At 38.8% G+C, this 20,169-nt stretch overlaps 1 protein-coding gene across 1 annotated transcript; it reads left to right on the forward strand.

Annotated features, from left to right (window-relative positions):
• The first annotated feature begins 88 nt into the window (after window positions 1-88).
• rlf (RLF zinc finger) lies at window positions 89-18,205 on the forward strand. Its single transcript, XM_044142462.1, has 8 exons — window positions 89-311; window positions 5,412-5,566; window positions 7,211-7,292; window positions 9,262-9,397; window positions 10,198-10,400; window positions 11,191-11,327; window positions 11,767-11,908; window positions 13,204-18,205. Exons 1-8 carry the CDS (start codon window positions 132-134, stop codon window positions 17,719-17,721), a joined length of 5,553 nt encoding a protein of 1,850 aa, XP_043998397.1. The 5' UTR covers window positions 89-131; the 3' UTR covers window positions 17,722-18,205.
• The last annotated feature ends 1,964 nt before the right edge of the window (window positions 18,206-20,169 follow it).

The following is a 20,169-nucleotide window of genomic DNA, read 5'->3' on the forward strand; positions in this document are numbered from 1 at the left end:
CACATTAAAATTTCTAGTGTTTTTGGTTGGTTTTCCCACAGGTAAAATTCCTCTGACATGTTTAAAATTTCGGACGGCCCCTGAAGGCAGCACCAGGCTACACTGCATACGCGCCGTGGCGGAGAGCGAAGATGGCGGAGAATAATGTCGAAGCGGAGCACGATTGGAGCGACTGGGCCCTCGATGCGGCCGAGGACACTGTCATCGCGATGGAAACCCTGCTGGCCACGCTCAGAGCTTTCGAAGACGTTCTCAGACAGCAAGAAATCTCCGCGGCATCTTCCACGGAGTACTGCGACAACTTCTGTCAGGTAATGTGTATATCGTAGCTATCATTAGCTTCACGTTAGCTCCGCTAGGACTGTGGGTCTTTTCTCATAGAAAACATGAAGAGCTGCTCCTGCTCTTCTCCTCCCCGTTATTTAGAAAACAGCTGGGTATTTGCTAATATTCCTCAGTGCGTTCAGTTGAATATATCACATCCTTACTGGAGGGAAAATTCACATTATTTGCAATATGTTTTATGTTTTGTTTGCTGGTTCCGCTCATTATGTTAAATTAGTTTTAGCTGTACCGTTGCCTCAATTGGCTTGTTTTTGTTTCGAAAATAAATATGAAAATGCAGAATTAGCTCATGACATCGCTCCAGTTTGCACATGATGCCTTGCTGCATGCATGTGGGGCGGGGCAGCATCGCGGTGTGTTTACCCCAAAATGTCAAAGGTTCTGCACCTTTCTGAAAACTTCATTTGTTTCTGATTTCCAAACCGATCACCGCCCGATTTGGATGGTGACCGGACTCTCTGCCATGTTGTTTCTGAATGATAATGACCTTAAATCACCATGCAAACATTGGGATGCACAATATGAAAGTGTAACCAGGATCTTTTGTTTTATTTTAAAAAGGTTTTGAAAAGCGCTGCACCAATTGCAGTTTTCAGGCCGATCAGTGCCTTTGAAAATCCTTTTAAAAGTCAATAAATGTAGCAACAAAGTTGCTAAGTTGGCAGCAGTGGGATGACCATTGTTAACATAGGGTGCATCTCTCACAGGACAGCAAAAGAGGACAGAAGCTGTTTTTTAAACAGCGGATATGAGATCAACTTAGCAAAATTAAGGAAATCAGGGCCAAATCTTTCAGTGCATCCCTTATTTTAACCATTTAAAAATTTAAAATGAAAAGCAAAAGTCATGTTGAGAGAGTTTGGACGCCACTACATACTGGTTATTCATAAGGAATATTCTTAATTCTTAGACCTGTAGGTCGACTTCTGAAATCAATTCAAATACCAAAAATTAGGGATGTTCAAAAATATCGACATTAACATCTGTATTGGCTAATAATTTTTAACACATCGGGCTAAATATAGGCTATTGCAGTATTAATATTGAATATTGGTGCATTCCTACTAAAAATGACATTATGGCATCGTAGAAATATTGTAAAAATATTAATTGCAAGATGTGAAATATGTTCTTGATATTCTTCCAGGATTTTTATCTTTAAGATAAATCAACAGATAAAGTAAGTAAAGTAATATATTTTTAATCCATTTTCCCTAAAAAAAAAAAAAAAACACCACTTATTAGGCACTAATGAGTGTTTTATACCAAAACTTAGTTCTGCTTTAGTTGTTTAAAAAAATACAAATTAAGGTACATTTAGTAAATAATTAATTTCTTTTTTAAGTTCATCTTATAAATTTGTATCAGTGATAATCTTTGTTGAGAGATTATTTGAATTAATAATTTGTAAAAGTTTGGCTCACATGAGGGGGCTGCACAGTGGTGCAGTTGGTAGAGCTGTTGCCTTGCAGCAAGAAGGTCCTGGGTTCGATTCCCGGCCCGGGGTCTTTCTGCATGGAGTTTGCATGTTCTCCCTGTGCATGGTGGGTTCTCTCCGGGTTCTCCGGCTTCCTCCCACAGTCCAAAAACATGACTGTCAGGTTAATTGGTCTCTCTAAATTCTCCCTAGGTGTGAGTGTGTGTGTGAATGGTTGTGTGTCTCTGTGTTGCCCTGCGACAGACTGGTGACCTGTCCAGGGTGACCCCGTGACCCCGCCTCTCGCCCAGAACGTAGCTGGAGAGGAACCAGCAACCCTCCTGACCCAATTAGGGAAGAAGGGTGTTCAGATAACTTATGCATTTATTTAAAATAAAAATGACCAAAAGATTTAATTAGACAATCAAGCAATACTTTCATATTAATCAAATATCCTTTGAGGAGGAAAATTATTATAATTTACATAAATTGTTATTATTCTTTTGTTTGAATAATATTTCCTAAGTAATATTTTGTTTGTTTATATTTTGTTATTATTGACTCTACAATCTTCCAGCTGTGCAGCTTGATTGTTTTTAATATTTTATAATAATTAATATACTTACAAAGACAAAATATGGCAAAAATAAAAAGTTTCTGTTGAATATGAAGCTGCAGATTTTTCTTGGATGCAGCTAAAAGTCCAGGTGAGTTTAAAACGGGTAAACAAAGTTTTCAGAGTTTTAACTTCTGGTGTGTATCAGAGTGGACTCAGCATGAGAAAAATGATTTTAATATTATGTTCTAGATTTGTTCTGTTGTGTTGATTAAGGCATCAACTAACCGACTAATCAGTAAAAAAATGTGTTACATTCTAAACTACTTTACCCTTTTGATATAACATTAGAAATGCATTAAAAGATACTTTCAATTTTTTTTCTAAAGAAAATATGCATTATATTAGCTGTTATATAATAAGTTTCCTTTATGGAACGTTTGTTCATTTGCAGCAACAGATGCATCTGCAGCTAAAAAGATATTAAAATAAAACAAATCTCTTTCTGCTTGACTTAACATCAACGAAGTGTAGAGCTGATCTGTTGATTATTTGGATTAATTGACTAATAATTTGATAGCAAAATATGATTAATGTATTGTTTTTACAGAATTTTAACCAGGCGAAGCGAAATGAACATATTTACAAACAAAGAAGGTTTACTTTTATCTTAAATGCAAAATATAATTTTTTATTTTTTTGTCTTTATTTCTGCTGTTAGGATGTTTTTCTTTCTTTAGCAAATTGACTTTTTGACTTTGTTTACTCCAATTACCAATTAATCGATTACTAAATTAGTTGACAATTATTTGATTAATCACGATTAATCATTTCAGCCTTATTGTTGATTAAAACTTGTCTCCATTCATTTTTTTTATTACTATAACAATATGCCATTAAATCATTTTTACATTTTGTTTAAACTGTTAAAACTTTCCATTTTTCAGTTGGTAGAGAAACAAACCATTCGGTGAGTCACTGATGTGGTTCAGAGTTAATTAGTCTGCGGATGCAGGTCTCTGGGGTTGGGACTTTATTCCTGGCTGCTGTATATTTAGACAGGGGGGAATTAATTCAGCAAAACGTTTCTCCTGTCTGATAATTGAGACTCCTGAGATGTTGGTTGTGTCTGTATGCAGGTGAAAATGTTGGATCCTTCGCTCTGAAGAAAACGCTGCTAAGGATGAAGAATATTAGATCACGTTTCAGTTTGGTGTCATCTACCTTTTTTCTGGTTTTTAATCTTTATAAGCAGTTTTTTGCTGTTATTTCTGGTTTTGTGGTGCAGCTTTAGGTGTGTCAATTCCCCTCAGGCCCAATCAAAAAACAACCTTCAGTCTGTCAACTGGGATCAAACCAGTGCAGACTGGGTTTTCCCCATGGAGGAAAACCCCCAGTATTCCAGACAGAAGGTGTTATAGGTCCATTTCAGATGGGGGGGGGGAAGAGGAGTACATTTATTTTCAAAAATTCTGTAATTTAAAGATCAATCTGAGAAAAACAGGAACATTTTCTGAGCTTTCAGTTGATCTAAATTTGTTGGATAAAACTGAAATTTTGAGATTTATTGAAGACGTTTTATAGAAAAAACATAAAAATTTCTGACTTTGAAAAGTTGAAAAATTGCTTGGGGAAAAAAAATCCTCAAATTTTGAGATTTATCTAAAGTTTTGTAGAAGAAAAGTGTGGAAATGTTAGAGTTTGAAAAGACAAAAATTTGCAAGAAAAGCTCACATTTTGAGAAGAATCTCAGAAATCTTCTAGAAAAAACCAATTTGAAAATTTACCAGAAGAAAACAAGAACATTTAGATATTAGTCTCAGAAACTTCCTAGAATAAACAAAAATATTTCTGAGTCTTAAAAGTTAAAAAATTGCTTGGAAAAATCTGAGAAATCTTTAGAAAAAAACTTCTAGAAAAAAGTGAAATTTTCTGAGCAGGAAAAGATATTCAATTGAGAGAAAAAAAACCTCAATGTTTTTGTCAGAAACTTTTTTCTTTCTATCTAGAATGGACCTTACCACAGGGGCTACTTTTCATTGGTTGATGCCCGTTCTACGTGGTCACGTGATTGGCCGTCTCACAAACTGCTTCCTGTTAGCTAAGTACAGCATAATAGCAGCACTGATACAACTTGTACACCTTGTAGCCTGTCTGCTACAGTCTTACGTTAGCTAAACAGATCAATATGCAACGTGTATCTGACACACTGAAGATTTTATTTTAACAGAAAAGGTTTTGGACTAAACTGTTCCTCCTGTTAGCCTCTCTAGCACCAAGTACAGCTGGTCAATCAACCATCACTGTGTTCAGGGAAGCAACGATTAATAATCCAGAAATAAACTTGATATGGTAACGGACTGAATGTTTTGTTTTAATGTAATCTTTACTCGTCTCGCAGGCGGTTGCCATGGTAACAGGTGTGTTTAAACTACAAAGAGAGAGAGAGTAAAAAGGTAGGAGTGGTTTTGAGTTGATCACCTGTTCGGGTTATGTTACCTTTGTTTACCTTTGCTGTGGTTCATTACAGCCGCTGTAGTTTCTAAACGTTGGACTAATTACCTCGTTCCTTTGTGAGTTTACATCATTCACAACAAACATCACATAAAACAAATAGATTTAATACAATTTTAACAAACAAATGGCTTCTACCGCAATAATTATGTGAGATTAAATGAATTATATCCCATCTTCAAAAGATTTTTCTTTACCTTTCCAGAGCTCTTTGGTTCCTCCTATCAGTCTGTAGCTTCTCATATTGAGGTCAAAGTTCAGATCTACCATAACTGACTGACACCTGCTGGCCTCAGGTTTTCAACCAGCTTGTGACTGAGAAACCAGTAACCTCCTCCCAGTTGATGACATGAACTTGTTAGTTCCTCTGTCCATTGCAGTAGCTGATATATTGTGACAATCCGCTAGAAATGAAGCACTAATGGAGTCATGTTTCCATAGAAACAGGGGACTTTGTTTGTGAGACTTGCGGTCACGTGGGTCGGTTGTGGGCGGGGCTTGTAAGGTCCATTGCCTACCGCGCTGTGGTACCAGGCAGATTGAACTGAAACGTTTCCTGTGTTGTCTTTCTGTTTGCAGGCGCTGATGCACTACGCTGGGAGCAGGAACTCCATAGAACATGGTCTGCCTCTGCTGGAGGTCTACTGTCTGTCCATTAACTGCTTCGCCGCGGCCAGATCCCACCTGACCGCAGACTCCGACAGAGTGGGGCTCGTTTTGAAGCGGCTCGCTCTGTACGTAACGAAAATAATCCTCAAACATGAAAGTTTCGGACCAAACTCAGTCACGCTTCTTCTTTAGCAGAGATCACACTAGACAAAAGAATCATCTAGTTTTATCTAGTTTTCTAATGCAACCCTCACTCGACCTCAGTTTCATAGTAAGTTACAAGTAGATTTTAAGTAAGATATATGAGTTTGTTTTAAGTCAATAATTTCTTAATTTTGACTTTTAAAACCACTTGCAGGTTTTTTTCAGTGATAAGACATTTACAGAATTATTAACTTAAAACAAGCTCCCACATTTTGCTGAAAATAGTTTTGTCTTAATTCATGTGTATTAAGAGATTTCCATAAAACTAGACAGAAAATACTTGGTGAGATTTTGTTTTTGCAGTCCAGACAATTAGCTCCACTGTTTTCTTTGCTCTGCAATCTTTGAATATTTGTTTGAATTTGTTTTGTTAATTTACCGTTTATCTGTAGTTTAATGGCGTTCAGTATCTGCAACCTTTCTTAAGCATTCAGTTGGAATATAAAGCAAGTGTTTCAGATGCTGTCAGAGACAGAAATATGTTCTTGACATGCAGAATTTTCATGTTTTGCTCTTTAAATCTTGTATCTTTGAAGATATTTTGTCCCAGCAGGCCCTTGTGGTTGCGATGGATTGATAGTAAGATGTCGATAGTCATTTTAAAAACTCTGCAGATCTGGTCTTTGCTGAAGCAAGTTCTCAGTTTTTCCCCTCCAGGCTTCAGTTACTGAGAAAATTTGATTAAAATGTATTTGCAAATCATATTTTCACATAATTCTGTAAAATCCTCTCCTAAATATTCCCCAGTTCACCTTTAATTTAAGATGGTGCAGAAAAAAGTGTGTTCTTTAAATAAACCTAACGGCTGTGAAGAGGAAACTGGTGCCTGAAAATGAGGTAAAAATAGATCATTAGCATCTGGTTGGATACATTTTTATCTTTGTTTCTTTTCTTCGTCACGAAGAGGAAAATACAGGAACTTCGACTAGATGTTCTAGATCAGATCTGCAAATCCATTTAGTGTCAGAAATAAAGAAAATAAAAATGTTTTAATTGAAACACTGCAAAAATACAAAATCTTACAGAATATTTTTGATCTAGTTTCTAGTGCAAATATCTTGGTACACTTGAAATAAGAGAAAACTAAATTAAAAGTAACTTTTCAGGAAAACATAGGAGCTTGTTTTAAGTAAATCATTTCTTGATATTGACAGAAACACAATTATTCCATTGTTAGATTATTTTACTTGTAACATGTGAAAAATGTCTTTATTTTAAGTGAAATGATCTGACAGTGAAAGTGAAAATGAACTAAACTAAAAATACTTCAGATTTTGTGCAGTGAATGTTATTTTTGTTTTGTAAACATTGATGAATTCATCTGGGTTTGTATCCAATTTAATGGCAGGTGAAAGGCTTCAATCCTTCCTTATATGTGGAGTTGATTATTTTAACTTAAATATAACCAATAAAATGATTTTAAAATGATGATTAGAGAATACCTTTGAAATATTTTATACCTACTTTGTATTTTAAAGTATTCTTACTGTAAAAACAAGCCCTACAAGTGAAATCCAGGCGGCTTTGGAGATGATTGACGGCCATCTTGTTCTCATTTCATGCAGGAGCTGCTTTGAACTGTTACTGTCGGTGCCTGACAATGAAATCCCATATGAAGCCTGGCTTCAGTTCCACCACTCTGTCCAGGTAGGAACCTTCAGAGCTCTGCCTGCTGATGGATTACAGATGGAAATCATAGTGGTGGTTTCCACCCAACCAGTTCCAGTGTTGAACTGCTGTTGGTGCTTTATGCATCTTAAACTGCTGGAGATTGGTTCATGGAGAGCAGCGACCAATCAAAATGTCCAGGCCGCCATGATTTGTTTTGTTTTTGATTGGAATCTGAAATTCAGGCTGGAGGTTTTTTTGCATGGAGTTTGCATGTTGTCCCTGTGTGAACTCCACACTCAGGCTACAAACAGTCATATTGGGTTTAGGGCTGAAACGATTAATTGTGATTAATCAGTTGTTTAAATAATTGTTACCTAATTTACTAATTGATTAATTGTTAACTGGAGCAAACAGACTCAAAAAGGCCATTTTCTAAAAGTACAACACAGTCAGAGCAGCACATAGTTTGGAATGCACATATTGGGTTTAAGCCTGAAACGATTAATCACGATTAATCTATTATTGAAATAATGAAATAATGTTTGAAATAATTGGGAATTAATTAAGTAATTGATTATTTGTTAACTCATTTGCTGGAACAACACAGTCAGACTAGCAGATATTTTCAAATACACATTTGGGTTTAGGGATGAAATGATTAATCATGATTAATCAATTATTAAAATTCTCATTAGCTAATTTAGTAATAGATCAATTGTTAACTGGAGTAAACGGACTCAATAAGACAATTTGCTGAAATAACAACACAGTCAGAGTAGCAGATATTTACAAATAGACATTTTGGGTTTACGGCTGAAACGATTAATCATGATTAATCGATTATAGAAATAGTAGTCAAATAATTTACTAATTGATTAATCATTAACTAGAGTAAACAGACTTCAAGAAATTTGGACTTGGAGAACTAAAGTGTGAATTAATCTGTACATAAAAAAAGCTTCTTTGGGGTAAAAACTAAATGAAAGTGAAACCTGCTGACCGAGTCGTGAAGGTGTCGATCAAACTGAAAATTTTATCCACAAACACTGAAAACGTTGCGTAGAATAATTTTAGGGATCTTTATGAAGGGAAAACTGACAAAAATCATAATTTAAGGGAAACAAACAAGCTACAAATATTGAGAAGAAACTTTAGGAGACAGTTACTGTGTGACACCTAAAATAGGCTTCAGCTGGTTACAGATATCTACCTGGACAGAAGTTTTAATCTCAAAACACCTTAAAACATTTTCATGCTGGACATATTAGCAACCAAACCATTTTTTACAGTATTGGTGATAGTTATTGTTTTTATATTGTTGATCATTTCATGTTGTCAAGTTTTTGTTCAAATTTAGATGATAATGATGTAAAAACTGGTTTTTGGAGCATTCTGAACCAATAAAATGGACCGGTCCAATATTTTATCCAGTCCAGAATTTAGCAGTTTAAAATCTTATTATTTGAGAAGAATTTAGTGGCAAAAGAAAAGAGAAATGAGGGTGTTTGGTTTCACCCCTAGACCAATCAAGGAAGTGTAATAAGAAGAAGCACAAAGTGACATTATTACATATATTTTGAAGTTGATTTATTTCTTAAAAATGACATTTTATTAGTTAATTTCATCATTTAAAATGTATAGTTACTTATTTAATGTTTATTCACTTTATAGACATTTCCATTTAATTACCTTATAATAAAGTTATTCATTTATTCTGTCCCTCCATGCACCGTCATGATTAATCAAAAAATCGTCTATTGATCCCACTTTTTACATCATTTCTTTAGATAAAAATCATTTTTCTTATTCTCTTTTTTTGATAGACCAAGCTTGTTTTTGCACTGTAATGTATTGTTTTTATATTGATTGCATCCTGATGGCCTGCAGATGAAAACTAGGCTGTATGGTAATGTTGGCATATGCTGTAATTTACATTATCGCTCTTTGAAACCAACAAACAGGAACTTTAATTAACAGACCTGAATTTGTTTCTGTGTTGCTGCAGATTGCCCATGACACACTGATCCAGTACGGAAGCACAGACCTGCAGGCACTTCTGCAGATAACGGGAGAAGGTGGAGCATGGAGCAACCCGATCCTGAACGCTCTGCTCACCGGCCAGCCCACCAGCCCAGAGGACGGTTAGGCTCCGCCCCCTTTCTGCCGGCGGCAGCTGGGAGATTAACTAATTTAATCGATTCATTTCATTTTAGTTTTTTAAAGAGTTTATTTTTGGAAAATCTGGATTTTTCCACCAATGTTCTCCATTGGTTTTCATAGTTCAGTGATGTCACTGAACTATGAACTAGGGCGGCCATCTTGTTTGACAAACGCATTTCTGTTTATTCAGACTTTAAATTCAAGTTGGAATATTAAGACCAGGGTTAAAAAAACAATAATTTTAGGATAATGAAGTAGTAATTTTATTAGAACAAATAACAAATGTATCAGTTTTGCAGACAATACTTGATCTTTTACAACATTCTTGTCAGATTACGATCAGTAGCAAGACTTTGAAACGAAAAGACACTGATCATAATGAAGCTTTTTGTCTTGTTAAAACAAAGTTTTTCTAGAAATGTTAAGACTTTTTTCTAGTAAAATGTATTTTTCTGCTAATATTATGACTATATTCTCATAATTGCCAACAGCCAATAATTCTGATGAATTTGAACTAATGTGAGTGGATATTTAATTTCCCTTTGGATCAATAAAATATTTTTCAATTTGAATTTTGAATTGAATTTGAAATAATTAAATTGGCTCTAATATTCTGTCGTGCTGCTCAGGGAAGAGATTATTGAAATAAAATCCACTTTTTGAAAATATTTTCTGCCATTTGCAATTTGTTTTATTTAGAAACGAAAGCAAGAAAAATCCACGCAGGTCCAGTTCCTTTATGCTTTAGTGGTGAATATGAATTCCTGTTTTGTGTTTGTAGTTAATGCGTACATCAGCCTGGAGGGCGAGGGCTTCATGGAGATGCGGGTGAAGCACCTGGAGAAGATGGGCGAGGTGGCCAAGGCGGGCGTGTTGGCCAAAGCCTGCGCCGAATGCAGCCTGATTTCCAACCAGGGGATGTTCCGGCAGATTTACGTCTCCCAGCTGTGCCTGCTGCTGCCCAACGAAGAGGCCATCATGGAGGCATGTAACTTTATGTAACTTTATTTAACTTTATTTAACTTTAGTCAACTGTTGTTCTTTGCTTCCAATTCACTGTTAACCTGCCAGATGTTTCCAAAGCTCTGACATCATCATCATTGTTTAAAGACGCTACATTTCTGATTTTGAAGACTTTACTAAATAAATCTCTGACATTATTGTTTTGTTTAGCAAATAGAAATAATTTTGATAATTCCAACTCATCTAGAAAAAGGAGAAGTTTGGTCTGATTTGACTTCAGACAGAGACAGAAAAATGTTTACCTGTTGTTTTTTCCAGTGTATGTAGAAATTTCCTTAAATTGCCATATTTCAACTTTTATTTTTTTAAGGGCTTTTGAAATTCTTTTCTTGCCCTTTTTCTTGATTTTTCCATATATTTAAAGATTTAACCATCGTATTACTTTTTTTTCAAATCAAAGACTGAAAACTGAATGTAAAATCAACCTTTTGGAGTTTAACTTCCTGTTATGATGTTTGGAACCAATACGTGGTACTGGCCCTTTAAGAGAAACGTCTTCAGCAGGTTTTTTCTTACGTTTCAAGGAGAGGCTGCTCCAAAACACACCTAGATAACAAGTCTATTGTTTTTCCGAGAATGAAATGATTTCTGCAGCGTACTGAGCTCCAAACCAGCAGAAAAAGAAAAATGCTTTTCATGAACTGATAGCCTGAAAAATAAAGTAACCCGACACGTGGCCTTTGTTTAGCCGTTTTCTGGCCCTCTTGCAGCAGTAGTTACTTTTTGTCTTTGGTTCTGTTTGCTTCTTCAGATTTCCAGGCTGGACTGTAAGGACGTTCTGGACATCACGTCCAGTCTGGAGTCGGAGGGAGAGGAGAACACGGCCTTCATTCTCTGCACTACTTTCCTAACGCAGCAGCTGCAGCAGCAGAGTCTTTACTGCTCCTGGTGAGGCCAGGCGTCCATCGCTAATGCAACCAACGCCTCCAGTCACACTTTCTTTTCTTGTATATGTTCATTTCATGGAGCCAGACATGATTTTTTTAAATCAGGAACATTGTTAGACATAAACGGAGGTTTGTCTAGTTCAGGAATCTGCAAGGCTTACAACCCAAAGAGACATTTTTTCCTCTCGGTTTAGATAAATTAACTGGCTTAGAGTCGCAAATATCACATAATCTTTGGAAAAAAGACAACTGTTAATCTAACCAGTTTCAGTTTGCATCTTAACACTAACTAATTAAAAACCTTTTCAGAAATTTGCACCAATTAGAGATTTTCTGGCTGGTTTTTCTCAGCGGTTTTGTGATTGTGCGTGGCTTTTAGCCGGCTTTAAAACTCATTTACGTTCCTATTTGAAAATGTTCTTCTGTTTCTGGATTGAAAGGGATTTGATATCGTTGTGGAGTAAGCTTCAGAGAAGACTTGACCCCTCGCTGACCTCTCTGCGAGAACGATGCCTTCAGCTTGGTGCCATTGCCAAAACGGTCCAACATCTGCTGTACCTGGTCCGTGTGATTCAGGCAGAGGTTCGTTCACCACTTTCCACATCTTCACTACAGGCCAGAAGGGTCAGACGGGGTCAGAGGTCACAGAGGTTTACTTACATCAGACTAAATACGGTTCCTACTGTCCTGAAGGAGAAGCTTATTGAAATATATTTTCACTATGCATTTCTTTCTACTTTCTTTAAAGTTTCACAGCAGTTTCATTCATTGTTTGTAGTTTTTAAAATGTCGGATCCAGAATGACCTCCGTCCCTTTAGATGCTGGTTGAAGCTGCAGTTTCACGTTTCTCAGCAGTTCTAGCTCTATTTTCTGAACATCTGCTTTTAGTGTTTTCATAAAATCAGCAGAAATGAATCCAAGGTGTGTTGGTGCTGGTTGGTAACGGCGCCACTAAAGCAACCAGAACATTTAGGAGGGCCAGACCACCGATTTTATTGAGTTATTTTGCTTGGGCTGAAATGATTAATCATGATTAATTGATCAACAGTTTGCTGAAAAAACAGCAGCGGTTAAACTAAAACTGTACAACATTTATACAATTTGCATTTAAGATTAAGACAGCTTTGTCTGTAAATATATTTTACCCAAAAATCCTTAAATAGCAAAGTTTTATCTCCACCTGGTTCACATTCACTAAAGGAACGCTACGTTATTATATTTTAGACAATAAAATGACTATTTTCTTATTTTTAAAAAATTAATTGAATCCTTTCTTTGCATCTTTAATGTATTTCTAATACTGTATAAAAAAGTTAAATAAAAAAATCTGTTGAATGTGAACCAGAGCAGCGACTCTTTTGCTTGGGCTGAAACAATCAATGAGATTCATTTTTTAAAACATTTCTACATTTTTAAAAAGTAAACTAATTTACTTATCGATTAATCGCTAACTGGAGTTTACAAACTAAAAAAAGGCAATTGGCTGAAGAAACAACATATTCAAAGCATCAATTTCAAACTATATATATGTATAGATATATCTATCTAGATATTTTTATGTATATATCTATACACACATTTACTTTAACGATGAAAATGTTTGTTTAAAAATGTTTTTACCTTCTTTCCCAGTAGTGTGCTATATTATCATGTTCTATTATTAAAAATGAATAGAACATGTTTATCTGTATATTTGAATGTATTTCTAATATTGATTGAAAAGGTCTAAGTTGTAGAATGAGCTGATTTGTTTATCCAATTAATCGTCACAGTAATCGATTACTAAGATAATCGTTAGTTGCAGCCCTACTCTTCTTTCAAAAACAAACAAATTATCTTCAGATTTGTAAATTTGAACGTTTTTCTCTTTTTTCAGGCAGAGGAAATAGGAATACTTTCCTCCGTGGGGCTTTGTGTCAAAGCCCTTCAACTGCCGAAGCAGGATGACTCCGAAACGAGGACATCCATATGCAAGATGGTGTCCTCCCTCCTTCCCAACGACCTGGAAGTTTTGCGTGCCTGCCAGCTGACAGAGTTCCTCCTTGGCACCAGCCAGGAAGCCTTCAATTGCCTGAAGGAGCTCTACATGCGGCCAGACCAAAAGTACGACCAGGAGGGGGAGGTCATCCCCAACTCGCTCCGCTGCGAGTTGCTGCTGGCGCTGAAAGCCGACTGGCCTTTTGATCCTGAGTTCTGGGACTGGAAAACTCTTAAAAACCACTGCATATCGCTCCTAGGGATTAGGCCGGAGTCAGAGGAGGAGGAAGAGGACGAGGAGGAGAAGGCTAAGCAGCAGGAGCAACAAGGACTTCAAATAAAAGTGGAACTGGAACCCCACAACAGGATAAATGGGGGTCTTGATGTGGATAAAAGTCAGATCAATAACCACCTGGGGGTTAAGGGAGGGTGTGAGACGAAAAGGTCGAAGCTGCGGTGTCAGATTTGTAAGAGATCCATCACAGACATACAGATAATTCATCACTCCAAAAGACACTCAGAGAAGAGCAATCACCCCTGCCCAGTGTGCCTGGAGGACTTCAGGAGCAGAAAGGACCTGATTCCCCACCTGAGGAGACACATCCCCAACCACCAGCCTCCAACTCAGCACAGCATAAAGACCGAAGACACACAGAAGCAACTGGATGAAGACGATGACGTCGAACCGGGCGAGATCACCGTCGACCCCTCGTTGATGCTGTACTACGAATCGACGCATGACCCGGACGTGTTGCATCATATCGTCGAACAGGCCAAGAACAAGGAGAAGCAGGAGGACGGCGACGAGCACGTCACCTTCGACTACATCGACAAACACTTCAAGCTGCAGAACCGCGAGGTGTATCCCTGCCCAGCAACCAAATGCACTCGTATCTTTAAACACTCCAAGTATCTATACGTCCACCTAAAGTCGGAGCACAAGGGAGACGAAAATGTGAAGTATTTTCATCAGATGCGAGACAAAAGGGAAAAATGTGTCTTCTGTAGACGCCACTTTGTCTCAGCTTACCATCACCGCAAACACAGGAAGGTTCACTACGGCGACCGGCCTTACATGTGCGTGGTCCACGGCTGTGGCGCTCGTTTCGGGACGTCCAATGAACTCGTGATGCACAAGCACACTCACGGCTTTCAGCTGAACTACCAATGCGAGCTCAAGGGCTGCTACGTCACATACTCCGACCTGGGGCAAATCTACCACCACGAAGCGCAGCACTTCAGAGACGCCGCCTTTACCTGCAGTGGTGGTGAATGTAAAAAATACTTCTTATCCAAAAAGGACTTCCTAAAGCATCTGTCCACACACAACACAACGTTCACCGAAAACGACTTTGAGGCGCAGAGAAGGGCGAAGCGGAAATTCTTCAAGGCTGTCCGTGAGGTGATGGTCCGCCCTGTGAAGCCTGCAGATGTGACGGACGCTCTAAACGGCGATGTTCTGAACTCTCAGTCGATCAGTTCTGGCTCCTCTTTGCAGGAAACCGAGTTCAGTGAGCCCAAGGCCATGATAACTCTGGTGGCTGTGTGCTTCGATGGAAGCAAGTTCACATGCGGCTTTGAGAAGTGTGGAATGACCTTTACCAGAGCCAGAGACGTCCAGAGGCATCTAAAGTGTGCTCACCCGGAACATCTCAAGCTGGAAAACAGAGATCAGAAAAACGACAAGGAGGAGAACCCGCCGACGCTCAAAGACATCAAGACGGAGATGGAGCAAGAGATCGATGAGCGTGGAGAACAAGATCACTCTCCACTGTTGCCCGTTGAGTCAGGCAAAGAAAACAATGTGTCCTTTGATACCACACCAAATGAAACAACTTCCTTAAGCCTTAACGCAGAAACTGACGCTCTGAACGAAATCCTTATCGGGCTGAGCAATCTAACCCTTGACCCCTCGGCTCACATTTCGCAAACCTCAGACTTTATATTGTCTCAGTCGTCTCTTCACCAGGCGATCATAGCGAAGCCTCCAGTCGTGTTGCTCAAGAAGAGACGCCATCTACTGGAGCAGAGGGTAAAATCCGAAGCAGAGCAGCCGTCGGTAACAGCGGAGGAGGATGACTCGTTAGCTTCAGCCAAGCCATATCTTTGCGAAATCAAACGTTGTGGCTTTCGGACTGCAAGGAGCTACAGCTTGCTGCGGCACTATGTCTCCATACACAACCACACGTTCGATGAGGCCAAGCTGATGACTTCCTCATTCAAGCCTTACAAATGCCAACTTTGCACCAAGAGTCACAGAGAGAAGAGAGTCCTGAAGACCCACTATCTTCAAACGCACAACATGACTGAGGACTATTTTGAGAAGCTGAGCTTTGGGCCGGTGCCGTTTGAAGGAAACAAAGGCTCTCCAACACCAAAGCACGGTGGGAAAGTTATAAAGGATGCTGAGGGGACGCTGCATCTGGAGGCAAAGGAAGAGACTGGGACCAGTGAGAACGGAGAAAATGGCAGCAATCACTCCTCAATGGAAGAAGGAGAGGATGAATCAGAGAATAAAGATGAGCTGAAAGAGGAAAACGAAGAAGATAAAACACAGCAGATCCGAACAAGGCGTGTCGTGGCCAAAAGCAACCTGTGTTACATGCTGGATAAACTCAGTAAACCGTTCCACTGTGTGGCCAAAAACTGCTATGCCTCGTTTTCCACTCAGGGGGGCCTCGTCCGCCACCTGCAGTTGGTGCATCACTACAACCGTTCCCAACTCCTTTTGGAGAAAGACGGTGATGCGCACGGCAGTCCAGAAGCCAGAAGGGAACCTGCAAAGAAAAGACCTCTCACAAACTCAGATGAACCTCAGCCCCAGTTCAAGTGTCACTTTGCCAAATGCTCTGCTTCATACCACCTTAAAAGCAGTCTGGTGAGGCACACAAGAGATGTGCACTCCCGGCCTCCAGAGCTCATACGATGCAAATTCGACGGTTGCTCAAAGGTCTTCAGCCACAACGAGGAACTTAAGAAACACACTCTCTACAGCCACTTTGAGTACTATGACTCGCTGGTGGTACGGCTGCAGAGCACGCACAAAGAGTCGGTTTCTGGCTGCCAAAAGAAGGTGATAGTTCCACAAAGGAGTTCTCGGAAGGACGAAACCTCTGAACCCACCACTGAGAATTCAGAGTCCGAAGGGACGACGGAGTCGGAAAAAAAGGACGACAGCGATGCTGATGGGAAAAAGGCGTCGAGTAAAACCGAGAAGCCAAGGAGAAACAGGTTTAGTGACTTTGTGTTGAGATCTCACGAGGAAGCGCTACAGATGTGTCAGGACCGCTGTCTGCGCGCGGCGTACCCCTGCATGGTCCAAGACTGCGACTCGGTCGTCACCTACCTGCACAGTTTGCACCGTCACTACAGGGGGGTGCACCGCATGGAACAGGAAGATCTCTACAAACACGAAGACAAGCTTGTTTTCAACGCAGAGCAGCTGGAGGTTTTGATCCAAAGGAAGTCCGCCAGGCCCCCCATTATGGGAGAATCGTCACCTGCAGTGGTTCAGACAACGAAGGTGAAAGCTGAAGTGGAAAACCCAGAGGAGCAGCCTCCGTCTCAAAGTCCTCCTGCAGCCGAAGCCAAAACGCAGGAGGAGGAAAGTCCTGAGCCTCTGGAAATATTGGAGAGAAAAACCGAGGAGGTTCCACCTGAGGTTGCAAATGAGGCGCCTAAAGAGGAAGAGATGAAAGAAGAGCCTCGTGAGGAGCTGCTTGAAGTTACAAGACCAGACAGTGCTACAAAACCGGATGAAAGATCAATACTAGACAAATTCAAACCACTGCTTCGTCCCGTCACTGTGGCTCTCTCGCCTCCGTGCTCGCTTCATGTTGCCTCTGAGGCAGATGATAAAGTAACAAACACTACGCCGCCACAAACACCACTGCCGCCGGCGTCTCCATCATCACCACCGCTGCCGCCCATCCGCCAGCCGCTGAAACGGAAAAACGAACTCTCTGAACAGCCTCTCGGCATCCAAGAAACCAAGCCTAAAAGCCCCTCTCCAACATCTTTTAACATCGGCACCTACAAGCCAATGGGCTTCGAGGAATCCTTCTTGAAGTTCATTCAAGACTCCTCTCCGGCAGAGGAAGACGAACCGGCGAAACGCAAAGACACTTTGAAACGGGGCTGCTCCTTGAAGGAGAACAACCAGTTGGGCATCTCTCACACCCGCAGCCGGCGCGCCCACTCCCCACTGGTGAAGCCCCACGCCATGACTGGAGACTTCACCTCAGTACAAAACTTGAAGTCCATCCTGGACAAAGCCCTGGCCGGGTGTGGGGACCTGGCCATCAAGCAGCTACAGTACCTCAGACCGGTGGTGGTGCTGGGAAGGCCTGTGTCCAGCGCCACGACGCCTGACCTCTTCCCATCAAAGACCAACAGCAAATTGCTTCTTGGAAGTTAGTTTCACTGAGCACCTTTGTTTCTTTTTCTGTTCAATGGCAACGAAAAGAACTTTCTTCCCTACACAAAAAAATGTCAGTATTTTAATTTCATCCAAAACATTTTTTTCTAAGTTAACTGAACTTTTGTAGAAATTAGAATAGTAAAGAAAAGAACGAGCCTCAGCGGAACATCAGAACAATCTGACAGTATTTTAGCTTCATCAGTCAGATAACATCCAGTGTGTGAATTCAGTCACTAATGTATATTTACTCCAGCCCTCCCGGATACATGTATAGCTTTTCAGATTGTTAGAGATGATCAGTAGCAAAATGCCAAGCCTTTTCACCCTGGTGAAAATGGGACTGAAATGTTTCCCTACTGCTTCAGTCCAGAAAATATGTTTGGCTATTTTTCACCTCCATTTATATAAAACCAGTATTGGCAGCAATTCTTGGACAACATGTATGTAATGATTTCTAATAAAAAAAAATTACATGTGGAAATAAGTTTAGGGCATTGATTTTGTAATCAATGAAATTTTTAGTTTGAAGTTTGTTGGATTCATTAAGTGCCAATAATAATTGCATTTCGGTCTGTTTCTGATTTGGAAAGAAGGAAAAAAAAGCTTTGTACATTGAAATCTGTAAAATATAGTGTCATGTTTTCGGTTGCATAATAGTATTTACATAGTCAGAAGACTAGTAAAAGTAAATCATGTATTAAAGTGACAGAAAAGCCAAAGAAGAAGAAATTATGCAGAATTATTTGCTACATCGTTGTTCTCACACTTATCAAGATTATCTAATATTATAGACAATATGTGATTATTCTTCCAGATGCCAAACATTTTGGGTGTGGTACTTTTTCAGTTGGGAAAATGACTAACTGACGCCCCCTACATGGTTACATTTTACAGTATCTCCATGCATAATTAGAGGCGGTATGATGGTTCAGATTGCATGGTTGCCGCCATATTGTGAGTGGCATTTCTTTGAAAAAAGTTGTTTGGTTTTAAGTGTGTGAGTTAGAATCCACTCTGGTTTATTTTTAGAGCACATTTAATCAGCAATGCAGTTCAAAGTGCTTTAACAACCAAAACAGAGAACTAATGAAAAGTTAGAATCTAGAACAATGAACCTATTTTGATTTAAAGGGACTCAGTGTTTCAGCTCTTTTGAAATTTTCTAGAAGTTTGTTCCAGATTAGTGCAGCATAATATTGAACTCTGCTTTTCCATGTCTGGTTAAGAATACTTTAAAATAATGTTATTTAATGTACTAAAATACATTAAATACTTCAAAATTAAAGTATTTTGAAGTCCATTCTGCTCTACAGGGAGCCGGCAGAACAACGTTACAACTCTTAATCAGGACGACATAACCTTGAATGTAACCATGTGGATCCTCCAGGCATCCTTAAACCTCCACCAGTTACAGCTGAGTGAAAATACAACGAGCCTCTTAAATGTGGCTACTGCTACAGGAAGCAAACTGAACATTAGTGCTTTAATCCTGGAAATGTTGTTTAGGTGATAAAATCCTCACTTCATAATTATCTTTATGTGGCTCTGAATGTTCAGGTCAGAGTTCATCTTTACACCCAGATTTCAGGCCGGATATCTAGTCTGTAATAACTGAAGCGTTTTATCATTCCTCGTTAGGTCAGTACTACTTGTCAACATTTTAAATGCGTACAGATATACTTTTATTATTATGAAAAGTAGTATCGGTAGTATTTGGTGGTTATTAGGTGATTAACCACCAAAATAAGACTTTCTCTAAATACATCAAGATTAATTAATGTAACATTCATAATGGGACGTTCTCATATAATTTCTGTCAAATTGAACTCAAATATTTACATTTACTGTATAAAAAAACATCAAACTTTCTTTTCTCACCACCTGAGATTGAATCAGATTAAACTTTAACATTTTTTCATCTTAGTTAGGATTACCAACATTTGTATTTAAAAATATAATGTAGTTTTAATGTTAAAATAATTCTAGTCCATTCCATTAAAGATTTCATGTCCACCACATTTGTTTGAGGAAAATAAATATCTGAACTAAATAGGGTTTAATGATGTCGTTGGAACAATGTTATTAAAATATACATATTATATTTTCATTATTATAAGGATGTTAGGACGCATTGTTAAAACGTCAAAAATTATTGTTGGAGAAAGAGCGACTTTCAAACTTCCAGCCAAAAAGACTTATTAAGGACTTATAACTTAACTGTCCAAACATAGGAAAAAATACTGCTATAAAATAAACTATTCACCTTGCAACAAGAGTTTTTTCAATTGTTCTACAAGTCCCAAATTTTCTCAGGTAAATTAAATTTTATGTAGAATAAAAGACAAATAATGAGCTTTATTCCCCATGTTTTGTGGTTTTACTTTGGGTAATTTTTGCTTTCAATAAAGATTTTTAAAATAATAAAAAGGAAGGGAGGTCCAGCCC

This window comes from Gambusia affinis, linkage group LG16, assembly GCF_019740435.1.
Source record: "Gambusia affinis linkage group LG16, SWU_Gaff_1.0, whole genome shotgun sequence".
Classification (NCBI taxonomy): domain Eukaryota; kingdom Metazoa; phylum Chordata; class Actinopteri; order Cyprinodontiformes; family Poeciliidae; genus Gambusia; species Gambusia affinis.

Excerpts from the sequence above, each read along its gene's own strand:
- rlf (XM_044142462.1), top strand. The coding sequence starts at position 132 with ATGGCGGAGAATAATGTCGAAGCGGAGCACGATTGGAGCGACTGGGCC. Across the intron at positions 5,567-7,210 it reads GTTTTGAAGCGGCTCGCTCT|GAGCTGCTTTGAACTGTTAC; the intron begins GTACGTAACGAA and ends CATTTCATGCAG. Across the intron at positions 7,293-9,261 it reads AGTTCCACCACTCTGTCCAG|ATTGCCCATGACACACTGAT; the intron begins GTAGGAACCTTC and ends GTGTTGCTGCAG.